This window comes from Crocodylus siamensis, chromosome 1 (genome assembly GCF_052110815.1).
Source record: "Crocodylus siamensis isolate JL-2025a chromosome 1, ASM5211081v1, whole genome shotgun sequence".
Taxonomy (NCBI): domain Eukaryota; kingdom Metazoa; phylum Chordata; order Crocodylia; family Crocodylidae; genus Crocodylus; species Crocodylus siamensis.
Genome location: NC_143395.1, coordinates 197,855,279 through 197,868,073, shown reverse-complemented (window position 1 = coordinate 197,868,073; position 12,795 = coordinate 197,855,279). Strand labels below are relative to the sequence as shown.

Genomic DNA, 12,795 nt, shown 5'->3' with positions numbered 1-12,795 from the left:
CTAGACAATATGTTGTCTGAGACCTCATACCAGCACCAAGTACAGCAAAATAATCACCTCCTATGTCTTGCATATGGAATTCCTATTAATATATCCTCAAAAGAGATTTGCCCTTTTTGTAACAGCAGCATGTCGCTGGCTCATTTTCACAATAAACCCCAACTCCTTTTCTGCAGTGTCACTGCATAGCCAGTTATTCCATTTCCTATTTAAGCATTTTATTTCTCTTTTCAAAGTACAGAATTCTTCATTTGCCTTACTCTATTTACTCAAATATAAAAAAGGGTTTTCCCCCCCAATCAACATTGTGGGGGAGGTGGGGGAAAGCTCTTCGTCTTATATTTGCATACAAAGAAACATGTTGTCTATAGATTGTAAGGGGCTGGAATTTAATTCATAGATTGTTAGGGGTTGCAAGATCATCAGGTCCAGCCCCCTGCACTAGGCAGGAAAGACGACTGCGATCGGGTGACCCCAGTGAGGTGACAGTCCAGTCTCCTTTTGAAGATTTCCAGGGTAGCCAGTTGCACCACCTCTGGAAGTTGCTTATTCCACAGTCTGGACACCCTGACTGTGAAGAAGTTTTTCCTAGTGTTAAGCCTGAAACAGTGTTCCAGGAATTTGTGGCCATTGCTCTTGGCTTTCCCCAAGGGTGCCCTGGTGAATGTTTGTTCACCGAGCCTTTGATGTTTTCCCCTGATGTAGCAGTAAGCAGTTACCAAGTCCCCTTCTCAGCCTTCTCTTTTTTAGGCTGAAGAGGCCCAAGTCCCTCAGCCTTTCCTTGCCTTGCTAGTTTCTGATCATACAGGTGGCTCTTCTCTGGACTTTCTCAAAGTTTTCCACGTCCTTGTTAAAGTGTTTTGCCCAGAATTGGACTCAGTACTCCAGCTGTGGTCTCACCAATGCTGAGTAAAGCAAAAGAATAACTTCCTTGGTTTTGCTTGAGATGCATCGGTTGATGCATGCTAGAGTATTTTTTGCCCTGCTGGCTACAGCATCGCACTGACGGCTCATGTTCATACTATGGTCTGGTATTATCCATAGGTCCCTTTTAGTCATGGTGTCAGTCAGTTTGGTGCCACCAAGCCTGTAAGTATGTTGTGGGTGGTTTGTCCCCAGATGGAGCACTTTACACTTCTCAGTGTTGAACTTCATCTGGTTCCAATTTGCCAGCCTGTCTAGGTCTTCATGTAACTGCAGCCTATCTCCAAGCATGAGCATGCTCCACCATAACTTGCTGTCATCTGCAAACTTGGCCAGTGAGCTCTTCACCCCCACATCCAAATCATTGATAAAGATGTTGAAAAGCACTGGACCAAGCTTGGACCCCTGAGGGACACCGCTGCCCGCTTCTCACCAGGACAACACAGATCAGTTCATTAGAACTCTCTGGGTCCTACCCCGCAGCCAGCTTCCTACCCACCTAACTGTTGAGCAATTAAGTCTGCAATCCTCCAGTTTTCCCATGAGAACATCATGGGATACCAAATCAAAGGCTTTTTGGAAGTCTTGGTATACAATGTTGATCTCCTCTGTCTTATCCAGGTGGTGAGTTACCTGGTCATATAAGGAGATGAGATTGGTAAGACAAGACCTTCCAATGATGAAGCCATGCTGGCTGTCATTCAGAATCCTACCTTCTGCAAGCATATCGCGCATAGACTCCTTGATGATTTTTTCCTGGATTTTCCCTGGGATAGAAGTTAGGCTAATTGGCCTATAATTGCCCAGGTCCTCTCTCCTCCCCTTCGTCATAAATTTAATAGATTTCTGGGGTCGGAAGGGACCTGGCAGATCATCAGGTCCAACCCCCTGCTCCAGACAGGAAAGAGCACTGGGATTAAGTAACCCCAGCCAGATGCCTGTCTAATCTCTTCTTGAACACCTCCAAGGTAGGGGGAAGCACCACCTCCCTTGGAAACCCATTCCATATTTTGGCAGCCCTCACTGTAAAGAATTTCTTTTTTATGTCCAATCTTAATTTATTCTCCTTCAGTCTGTGGCCATTATTTCTGGTAACCCCGAGGGGTCCCCTGGTAAATGGAGTGCCCCTTATTCCCTGCTGACCCTCCCCTCTCCTCCCCCGATGAGTTTGTATCTAGATAGCCACAAGATCGCCTCTCAGCCTTCTGTTGTGGAGGCTGAAGAGATTCAGGTCCCTCAGTCTGTCTTCATAGGGTATTACATGCAGGCCCTCAACCATATGAGCAGCCCTCTTCTGAACCCTCTCAAGGTTGACCACATCCCTCTTCAAGTGTGGTGCCCAAAACGATTCAGTACTCCATCTGCAGCCTCACCAGTGCCGCATAGAGGAGAATTATCACTTCCCTAAACCTGCTCATGATGCACCTACTGATACAAGAGAGAGTGCAGTTAGCCTTGCTTATTACCTTGGCACACTGGCGGCTCATGTACATTTTTGTGTCAACCAGGACTCCGAGATCTCTTTCCACTGTTGTGGTACTCAGAATGGTAACCCCCAGTCTATAGGCGTGTTGGAGATTCTTTCTTCCCAGGTGCAGCACCTTGCATGTATCCTTGTTATACCGCATCCTATTCTGATCTGCCCTCTTCCCCAGTCTGTCCAAATCTGCCTGAATTCACTCCCTGCCCTCCAGTGTGTTAACTGTACCCCATAGTTTAGTGTCATCTGTGAATTTGGACAAGGTGCTTTCAAAACCTTCATCCAAATCACTGATGAAGATATTAAACAGTACTGGTCCAAGGACAGAGCCTTGGGGGACACCGCTGCCCATATCCCTCCAGGTAGAAACCGACCCATACATCACCACTGTCTGGGTGCGTCCTGTGAGCCAGTTTTTCACCCACCTTACTATGAAAAAATCTACATCACAGCTATTCAGTTTGCTCCTAAGAATTGGATGCAACACTGTGTCAAAAGCCTTTTTAAAATCCAGGTAAATATGGGCACAACATTAGCCCACTGACATTCTTGAATATGGGCACAACATTGGCCCTCTTCCAGTCTTCAGAGACCTCCCCTGAGCACCATGAGTTTTGGAAGAGTTTCGCCGGAGGTCCTGTGATGACTTCGGCCAGCTCCTTCAGCACTCTTGGATGAAGTTCATTTGGTCCTGTTGACTTACAAATGTCTAATTTTCCTAACTTATCATGCACCAGCTTAGCATCAGCAGTAGGAAGGTGGTCATTTGTATTCCATTCTGCCCATTCTGAACCTTATCTAGTAGGATTTTCCCCTTAGTCCAGTGAAATACTGAAGCAAAGTAGTCATTCAGGAATTCAGTTTTCTCCTGAGTGTTGGTAACCAGCTGTCCTGAGTTCTTAAGCAATGGCCCCACACTTCCATTTGTTTTCCTCCTGTTCCCTACATATCTAAAGAAGGACTTCTTATTGTCCTTGATTTCCATTGCTAGTTTAAATTCAGTCTTTGCCTTAGCCTTTCTAATCTGCTCCCTAAAAGTGTGGGCCATTGTTGTATAGTCCTATGTATGGGGACAGTTTGTATGCCTCTTTCTTCTTTTTCAAGAAGACCATGATATCCCTTTTAAGCGAAGAGGGCTTTCCAGCCCTTCTGCTACCTTTCCTCTGCATGGGAATTGACTTCTTTTGGGCTTCAAGAATTGTGTCCTTGAGGAATGACCATTCTTCCTGCACTCCTTTTACCTTCAGTCTCTTCTTCTGCAGTTCTTCCCCTACTATTGCCCTGAGCCTGTTGAAATGCACTTTTCTGAAGTCCAAAACTTCAACTCTGCTAGCTGATTTGCCTGCCGTGTGACAGATAGTGAATGTGATGGTTTTGTGGTTGCTGTTGCTCAGACTACCCTCTATATTCAAGTCGTTCACCAGATCATTTCCTTTGGCCAAGACCAAGTCTAAGAGAGCGTTACCTCTGGTACCTCTATAATGTAGCTGCTGCCAGAAACCTCATGAGCTCAATAATGGAAACCAACTATGAAGTTGCTTTACATGTAGCCAACTCTGTACATTATAAAACCAACTTCCCAGGGGAGTGGTCCTCGCCCCTACCTTGGGGTGAAGATCACCTGTCTGGGGTCTTGTGAACCCAGCATTCATTCCTGCCTATGGCAGGGGGTCAGGCTAGATCATCTGTTCAAGTCCCTCCTGACCCTAGCTACTATGAAAACACATGACCCATATTGGGCAAACATACTAATGGGAACCTATCACAAAGATAGATTAGTATAGCCCATCTGAATAAGATATATAGTAGTGCCCATTGAGTTCAGTCCCTCTTGGCACTGATTCTTTTTCAAGTCATGGTAAACCACTACATTGAGTTAGTCCCAAGTCAGTTGACATACACAATGTTAATGTACCTTAGCATGTCTGCACATGCATTAAGGGGCTTAAGATATTTGTGCCTAAATTTGATACCTGCTTTTGCAGGTATCAAATTTAGGTGTGAATAGCCTAAAATTGCCATTTTGAAGGTTCATTAAGGGACTCTACATGTATATCTGTGCTCTTAATGTTCCTTAAAAATGTGTAATGCATCTTAGATTGGCACGTGTAGACGTGTCCATAGTGATGTTTTACTGCGCAGTAGATTAGTTTACTGAGCAGTAAAGCATCTTGTGTAGACATGGCCATTGAGGGGGAAAAGGTACTACTAGGCACTACTAAAAAGGTAGGTTGTCTTGTAGTGAGAAAGCAGGACTGAGGTACAAGATTTCTGTGTTTTTCCTGGCTGTTCCTCTGACTTGCTATATGACTTGAAACAAATCATGTAATTCCTTATTCCTCACTTTCTTCTTCCCTGAGAAGAGACGCCATACCTCCCTCAGCTATATTGTGAGGTTTAGTTAATGCCTTATGGAAGCTTTCTATGATGAAAGGCCTTATAGAGAAGCAAGGTAACCATTTATTATGACTGATGTACCGAGTAGAGGAGGTATAGCCATTCTGAACTAAATTTTACCTCTGCTGTAAATTTACATTGTGTACTATCACCCTGCTGATCATGCAAAGTACTGAGAAAAGTCCAAAGTAGGTGAACATATGGTACAGTTTGCAATAGTCAAATCTTACATATTTATTTCCCTGATATATCTGGATAGCACTTCTGTTTTCAGACTCAAGAAATGCCATTCCAACTGGCTACATGTTATGACAGTTCCTAGACTGGAAGCCTCTCTCCCAGAACATTTTGTCATAAGGTACAGAAGCACTAGGAGTGATTATAGAAAAGAACAGAGCACATGTATGTCTGCAGCCTGAAAGATAATCCCTGTGGAAGGGCAGTAACTAGAAATTGGTTGCAAAGAAAGTTCAAAATTGAGAGCTAAGAGTAGTGAGTCTCAAAGGTGACGTGAGATCCTTTTGAAGGTGCCATGTGGTGCCACACAATGTTGGCACCGTTGGGTTTAGAAACAGGATTCACAAGATAAACCCAGAGATTTCACATACAAATCCATAGTTGTGGTCTGTCTGAGTTCTTTGTAACAGAAAATCTGCTCTATTATTTTTCTGTATTCAAACAAGAATGAAAACGAAGAGCTGGCATTTTCCAAAGGGTGCTTCAACTCTATCCAGGTGTGCCTCAAGTCTAAAAAATATTGAGAACCACTGGCTGAGAGAGGGACAAGGGAAGGTGAAAGTATGGTGTTCAAGGCAATGAAGACTGTAAAGAATTGGCGGAAGGCCATGGAAAGACACTTGCTTTGACAAGTGCATTAAGTTGCCTGGATTCAGGTCTTTGCTTTGTTCTTCTTTGCAGAGTTACAGAACATGTCAACACAGGATACAGATGTATTTCCACAAGCCACAGCGAAACTAACTAGCCATACGATTCATTTATCAAAGCACTTCCAGTTCCCATTTTGAGGCTGTGACTAAAATAGAAGTATTGCGTAAGGAAAGTTGAATAAGACCTCATTAGAATCATGTACAGCCTTTAAAATATGAAGTGTATATTTCAGGGGTTTTGTTTCTTTCTTTTTTTTTCTCAGTAACATGTCCTGAACATTTGGGGCAAGATTTTAGGAACACTTTAAGTTGGGCTTAGCTATTCTCTTCCCAAAGTCAACTGGAGTTCTTTTGCTGAAGGTTTTTGATAGTCCTGCTCTCATTACCTCAGAAAAACATGGATGACTATTTATTTAAGGCAGCCAAAGTTACCTGTGCAATGCCTCCTGCCAAGAACTAATGAAAGTCCACATCTCCAAATTGCAGATTTTCCCCTTTATCACCTATGCAGCCTGGTCAAAACTTAGGAAATGACATGCAGGATCAGAGTCAGGGTCCACCCAAGCCAGTATCCTGTCTCTGACAGAGGCTACCACCAGTCTCGTCAGAAGAAAAAGTAAAAATCCTGTATAGTCTATTTCCATGCTTGGCCTCATCTTGGTTTCTAGTACCATTTCTGCCAGGGCTTTGTCGAGTCGGGCCTTGAAAACCTCCAAGGATGGAGATTTCATCACCTCTCTAGGTAACCTGTTTCAGTGCTTCACTACCCTCCTAGTGAGAGAGGTTTTCCTAATATCCAACCTAAACTTCCCTTGCTGCAACTTGAGGCCATTGTTCCTTGTTCTGTCAGTAGGCTTAACTTTTTCCCATACCAGACTGAGCCATCAATGTCTCTTGGAAAGTACATAAATAATTTCTGTCATATACATTCAGACATCATATAAAGATTTTTTCATTTGAAAAAAGTTCCCCAGCTCCAGCAGGGCAAAGGCACAGCAACAGCATTGGGACAAGAGCATGCGTCTTTTGAGACCATTCTGGGACATTCAGTTTCTATTATAAAGGGGAGATATGACCTCACTTCTTTCTTTTGCTTGGTTGATTTTTTTTTTTTTTTTAGATGCTGGGCATGCATGTCTGCAGCAAAAAAATGAGGTGATATTACCCTTTAGCAGCAGCGAACTGCCAGCTGCTGAATCTGCACTGCTGCCTCTGCTTTTCCCCTCCCCACTGTTGGAGCCGCCAGAGTGGGATGGAGCCAGAGCCTCTGCAAGCAGAGGGGAGAGTGCCCAGTGTGCAGTCCTGGATAATTGGACCTCTGAAGCCAAGTACAGTTATTGTTCATGTACCACAAGCAAGGCAACTATACTGTTGTGGTTGCTGCTGCTGCTGATGCAGCTAGGCTGACGTCCTTAGAACAGTATTGTCTGGCAGCGGAACTCACTCTGTGCAGGCAGGTTGGTTAGGGGTTGCTTAGGATCATGCTTTGGTCACACCACAAGCAACAGCTGGCCTCTCCCTTTGTACATCTGCAAACAAGTCAAGTTCCCTGAACAATTGAGGAACCCGGTTAAGTGCATTTCTGAGGCTCTGAAGGCCTGAGTGACTGTAACTAATGATTGTTAGGAATTGTTTGGAGGGATTGCAGATATGGTGGCAAAGACAAAAAACATCCTTTTCACCTCCTGCACAGCCAAAGCCTGGAGTGAAGAAAACAAAAAAATCTTCCTGATGCCTCATTCTTCCATAAAACCACACGATGTGTGAGACTGAAGCCAGGGAAGAGGGTACCACCCTATTAAAGGCTGAGGGCAAAAGGATTATGAAGTCCTGCTGGCAATGTAGCTTTATCTCCTTAAAGTACTTTGGAAAGGCTCAGGTTCTGTTAGCTTCTGAAGAATGACCTGAAACTATGTCCTTTGTCTCAGTGGACAACAGCTTAACCAGTTTCACACTACTGAAGATTGTGATTTGATACAGGGCATAGATAAGATTATTAACCATAGACCTGGGCCAAGATGTTCCCTCTATATCTGCTTTCTCTAAGATGCTTATTTTAGTCATCCCAGTGTCACTGAAACCAAGAGATATAAGGGACCTAGATTGTACATGTTATAGTACAACAACTGTATATTTAATGATATTATCTATATCACTAAAGATGGCTCTAATAGTTTGTTTAGATTATGGTCTCCATGAAGAACTTAATCCAGCTACCTCTTTATGCAATTGAAGTCGATGGGAATTTTGGATTCATAGCGGATGTAGCGTTCATGTCTTTAAATGTTATGTTCAACAACCCTTTTCAGCCTTTGATTCTAACTTAAACAAAATCAGACATCAGGAATACTAACTGCAGAGAGGTTCCACTTCAAAGCAGAGCTTTTGATGGATATAGTCAGGCAGCCAATAAAGTTGTTGGGTTTTTTAAAGATAAACTGCTGAAAAATTGGGTGTTACTGGTGTTAGCAAGGAGCTGTACGTACTTTCCAGAATTAAGTTTATCCCAATTAATTCACACTCTGGTTGAATGTTTGTATTCTCCTGGATAGGTATGCATCTCTCCTTTTTACCTGCTCTTGAATAAAAGCCCAAACAGGATTCTCACTGCATTCTGGAATCCCTCTTTACATCTCAGAATATTCATTTTCCTCTCCTTTTGGCTGCATGGGCAGTGGGTTCCTACAGGAAGGGTCAGCAGTGATGATTCACTCCCTACCACTGTGGATAAGGCAGAAATAGTTTGAAAGATTATATTGTTACAGTTACAGTTGGCACTATGGCCCAATGGAGATGCATAGGTACTAGCTACATCCATCCTGTGTACTATGCTTCGGTCTGTCAAGGCCAAAGCATACACCAGTGGTGCCCAGACTGGTCTTGTGCACTTACTGGTGTTCTGGAGAGAGCTGACAAGCCCCTTCTTCCTCTGCCCCATCCTCTTTTCCTTCCAGCTGCTTTTATGGGTCTATAGGATAGCACCTGGAAATGAGGAGGAACCAGCTTGGCTACCTTCACAAGGATCTGGTGAGGTAGAACAGAAACAGAAGCAGGAAGACACTAGCAGGACTGATACAGGCTAGAGGAGACAGAAGCAGATGCTTCTATGAGAGAGAGAGAAACAGAACTTGGGCACTTGAGAATTAGGCACATGGGAAGGAAAAGAAGGGACCCAGTAAGTAAGTGAATGGGTGGGCAGTGTAAAAAAGAGGATCATCCCAGGTCTGGGTGCATGGGCTTGTGTACACAAACATGGGATGAGATGAAGAGTGAAAGTAAACTTTGTGATTAGTTCTACCCCTACTCCCAGGATGGGCATTTCCCTCACCCTGTGAAAGGCAAAAAAGGCCTAAATAAAGCAGAGAATATAGAAATAGGCTATGTGTGTTTGGAAAAGAGAGAGAAACTGGAAAAAGACTGAGGTATTAAAAAAAAGTAAAAAGAGAAATAGGCTGTGGTTCAAAGATATACTGATAAACAGGCAGAGGTTTTTATAAAATAAATAATCCTGGGATGAATGTGTGGTTCAAAAAAAACCTCTCTGAAATGATTCATAACCATATGCTCTGCCCAGGCTAGCTGTGTAACCGCACAGCCTTGTATTGCTGCCCTCAGCACCTCTCCACTGTTTTTCTGCAATCGTTTGCAAATAGAGGACCCACTCCTTCAGCATAGTGAGTCAGACTCTGTCAGGATCTGTAGGTTAGGGGCCTGAGGCTGTAAGCTTTTCAGGGTAGGGGAGGCATGTCTGTGGTGGTGCAGTGCCCAGCAGAAAAGATCCCCAGTTCTATTTGGAGCCTTTGGGAGTTTACTATAGTTTGGGATGAAAGCCACAGAGTTTTGCATAGTCAACCTGCAAAACTATTAAGAAAGTATTTGGTTACTGTATTATAAGTAGTAATAATTAATAATAGTTACCAAATACTTTCTTAATGGTTTTGCAGATTGGCTACTACTGTCATTGCCAGAGGAAATCTATGGGAGTGGGCTGAGAAGAGGGGAAAGAAGGCAATGTGGTCTGTGCAGCCATGATTTGGAGCATAGAGCTCCCAAAAGAGCTCTCTGTTGAGATGGGGCCAACAATTTAACATGCCAAGGATCCTTTGAGGAAGATAGTAAAAAGCCAAAGGTGTTGTCACTGTACCACATGATCCTGCAGATAAACAAAGAGCTTAGAGTTGATGACAAAGCTGTACCTAACTACCACAATGAAATCTGCGCCTGTACAAAATGAGCTTGGTTTTCATTTTCATTATAAAACCCAGAACCTGGCCAGGTCTGCAAACATTTTAGCAGAGCTGAGCCAAGTTTTGAGAAACCTGGCCTGATTTATAGCTTCCGATGGAAACTATTCAAAACTGTATGGCTTCCATCCCAAACCAGACAAAAGTTTTGTGTGTTTTGCCTGTATTTTACTTTTGAGGTTTGAGGTCTAGTTGAGTATGAAACTCAAAGGAAAGCTTAGAGTCCTAAGATCCTTGTTCAGCAAATCCAAGAGAAAAGTTTATTGTGAGCTCAAGCCATTCAAGTCTTGTACAGCTGATAGTCTGTTTTTATTTTATGTTTTTCATATCTACCACACTCATGAATTTAAATGAGATACAGATTCTGTGCTGATTTTTGTTTCCTTGTTGGCTGACATCTGGAAACTCAGTTTTATTCATACATAGGCTTTGGTGAATAGCTTTAGCTCCATTTTCTTTGTTGGCACATTCATGCTAATTCTCTTTTGGCCGATGAAATCAAATGAGCTTGTATTTCCTCTTGCAGATGTGGTGCTGGAGAAGGCCATGCACAAGTGTATCCTGAAGCCCTTGAAGGGCCACATTGAAGCAATGCTGAAGGAGTTCCACACCGCGGATGGCTCTTGGAAACAGCTAAAGGAGAACCTGCAGCTGGTGCGGCAAAGAACTCCTCAGGAACTGGGCGTGTTTGTCCCAACACCAGACTTTGTGGACGTTGAAAAAATCAAAGTCAAGTTTATGACGATGCAGAAAATGTATTCACCTGAGAAGAAAGTCATGCTGCTGCTGAGAGTGTGCAAACTAATTTACACTGTCATGGAGAATAACTCAGGTACAATTCACCTTGGGTCTAGGCCTCTTTCTGTTTCAAAGCAGAGGCCCCTTTCGAGAGTAAGTCATTTGTCTCAGTATGGCTTTGAGTCCCCTTTTCTTTTCTTTCATTTGATCTGTTTTAATCTGCCTCTGTTCTTCAGAGCCACAGAGGGACTCTGCCACTCATTCTCTTTCCTAATTTCTGTGCTGCTTCTGGCAGCACAGAGCCAAGATGCAGTAGGAAGATAGACTTACGAACTGCAGGAGCAGCCCTTGGACTGACAACCCTAGTTAACTGTTGGCGTCTGAAGCAGACATTGAGGTTGTTAGAAGGGTTGTCCTGTGGAGCATGAATTTGGCATTCCTAGTCTAAATAAATGTTTCCTGGAAATCCGAGCAGATGGGTTAGATGCATTCTTTGCTTCCCAGCATAGATTAACACCATACATACAATACACACGCTTGAAAAGCACTTGTAATTGGAAGGTGACGAATAGAGCCATGATCCAGTACCTCTGGTTAACAATGTCTGCAAAGGTTCTCGTGTAAACACTTTTTCTTATGCTTTGGAGCAAAAATGACATTCCAACATCTACACTGTAACAAGTGTAAAGAAATACTTCCTGGTGACCTTCAAGACTAGATAGCAGAAAGGGGTTACAGACTGATAAGGGGAATATTTTGAATAGCTACGTAGAGTCTCAAAGTGGCGCATGGTTAAACATGCTATGCCAAATAGTGAGAATGTGTGGGTGCAACTGTATTATCTTAGGCTGTATAGTCTTAACTACCTCATTAAGTCATGAGCAAGTGAAGCTTATGGATGAGAGACTTCCTATGGCAAAGATAAGAAATTAGTGGTATGGGTAGCACTTTTCCCTCTCAGTGAGCAGGGGATCTAGGTTCCAGCATTGCTGTTGGAAGCACCGTCATGTTGATGTTAGCTAAACTGAATGATGAAGACTTGTGGCCAATAAGGATCTGATGTTGCTTTTGCAAGAGTCAGGTCCAGTACCTGCCTAGGCTATATTCTACCTGCTTAAATTCCTCCAGTTTAAATTAGATACAATAATTTTTACTTCCTGTCACAAACCACTGTCTGCTGTTGCTTCATATTGTTTTAAATATGTTACATTAATTTACATTATAGGAGTGAACTCATGTAGAGAGGATGTAAGTTTTTCTGCATAATAAATTTACTGAGCAGAAGGACAGTATCAGTAAATTACTGCAAGAGGGGGCAGAGATGGGATCAGGTGAATGTCACCATGACTATGGCATATGACACCTTGGGGCCTCTAGAGGCTAGTGTTAAATAAATTGTGATAGGGGATCAGCCAAAAGCAGCTAAGTATCCTTGTTTTAGCTTCAGCCAGCTAATAGACAGGATACCAAGAGGGTTGTTTTAGCTGCTGTAACTTAGAACATCCTTACATTGTTCTAAATTATGCTGAAGGCTCATTTGGCCCTTGGTCTTGCTGGTTCTAAGCCACCTTCTCTCTGTTACGTTCCCTCCTAGGTCCTACTTTGAACACAGCTTTTAATGAAAACTTCAAGTGTGGGAAACACAGTGAAGTATAGGTACAACATCCCCTCAGCCATCACAGATAATACTTGCAGGCTTAACTCAGTAATGTTTGTATCCAGGATTCAGGAAAGGAAGGTGCAATATAAGTGCATGAAGTGTTATGATTATTCATGTAATGTTACTTATAAGGTAGCTAATGAGTCTTGTATATTCAATATTCTGGGCTCCTATACACATTTTCTGGAGTGGAGGGGCGTGCACTTTAATTACAGCAGCTCTGAGAGTCTGTTTAATTAAAGCACTTGCAGTGTCACATTTATTCAGTGTCCTGTGCTTCAAAATGGTGGTGAGGGCGCTTGTACTAAAGCTTGTCAAAGCTGAACTTGTATTTAGTCAAACAAGCTTTAGTTAAAGCGCTCCCACTACCATTTTGAAGTGCAGGGATGCAGAATAGACATGACATGGAGGCTGCCGGAGTGCATTAAGTAACATGCTCTAGCAGACTCAGTTAATCAACTCTGC

The 12,795-nt window shown here is 43.0% G+C and overlaps 1 protein-coding gene across 3 annotated transcripts in view; it reads left to right on the top strand.

Moving 5' to 3' along the window:
* RIN2 (Ras and Rab interactor 2) overlaps positions 1–12,795 on the top strand; it is a 156,233-nt gene that overhangs the window by 130,434 nt on the left and 13,004 nt on the right. For all 3 annotated transcript variants that reach the window (XM_090052047.1, XM_090052037.1, XM_090052055.1), the window contains one exon: positions 10,459–10,764. In XM_090052047.1, the coding sequence (XP_089908173.1) occupies positions 10,459–10,764 (306 nt within the window). The remainder of the gene's footprint in view (positions 1–10,458; positions 10,765–12,795) is intronic.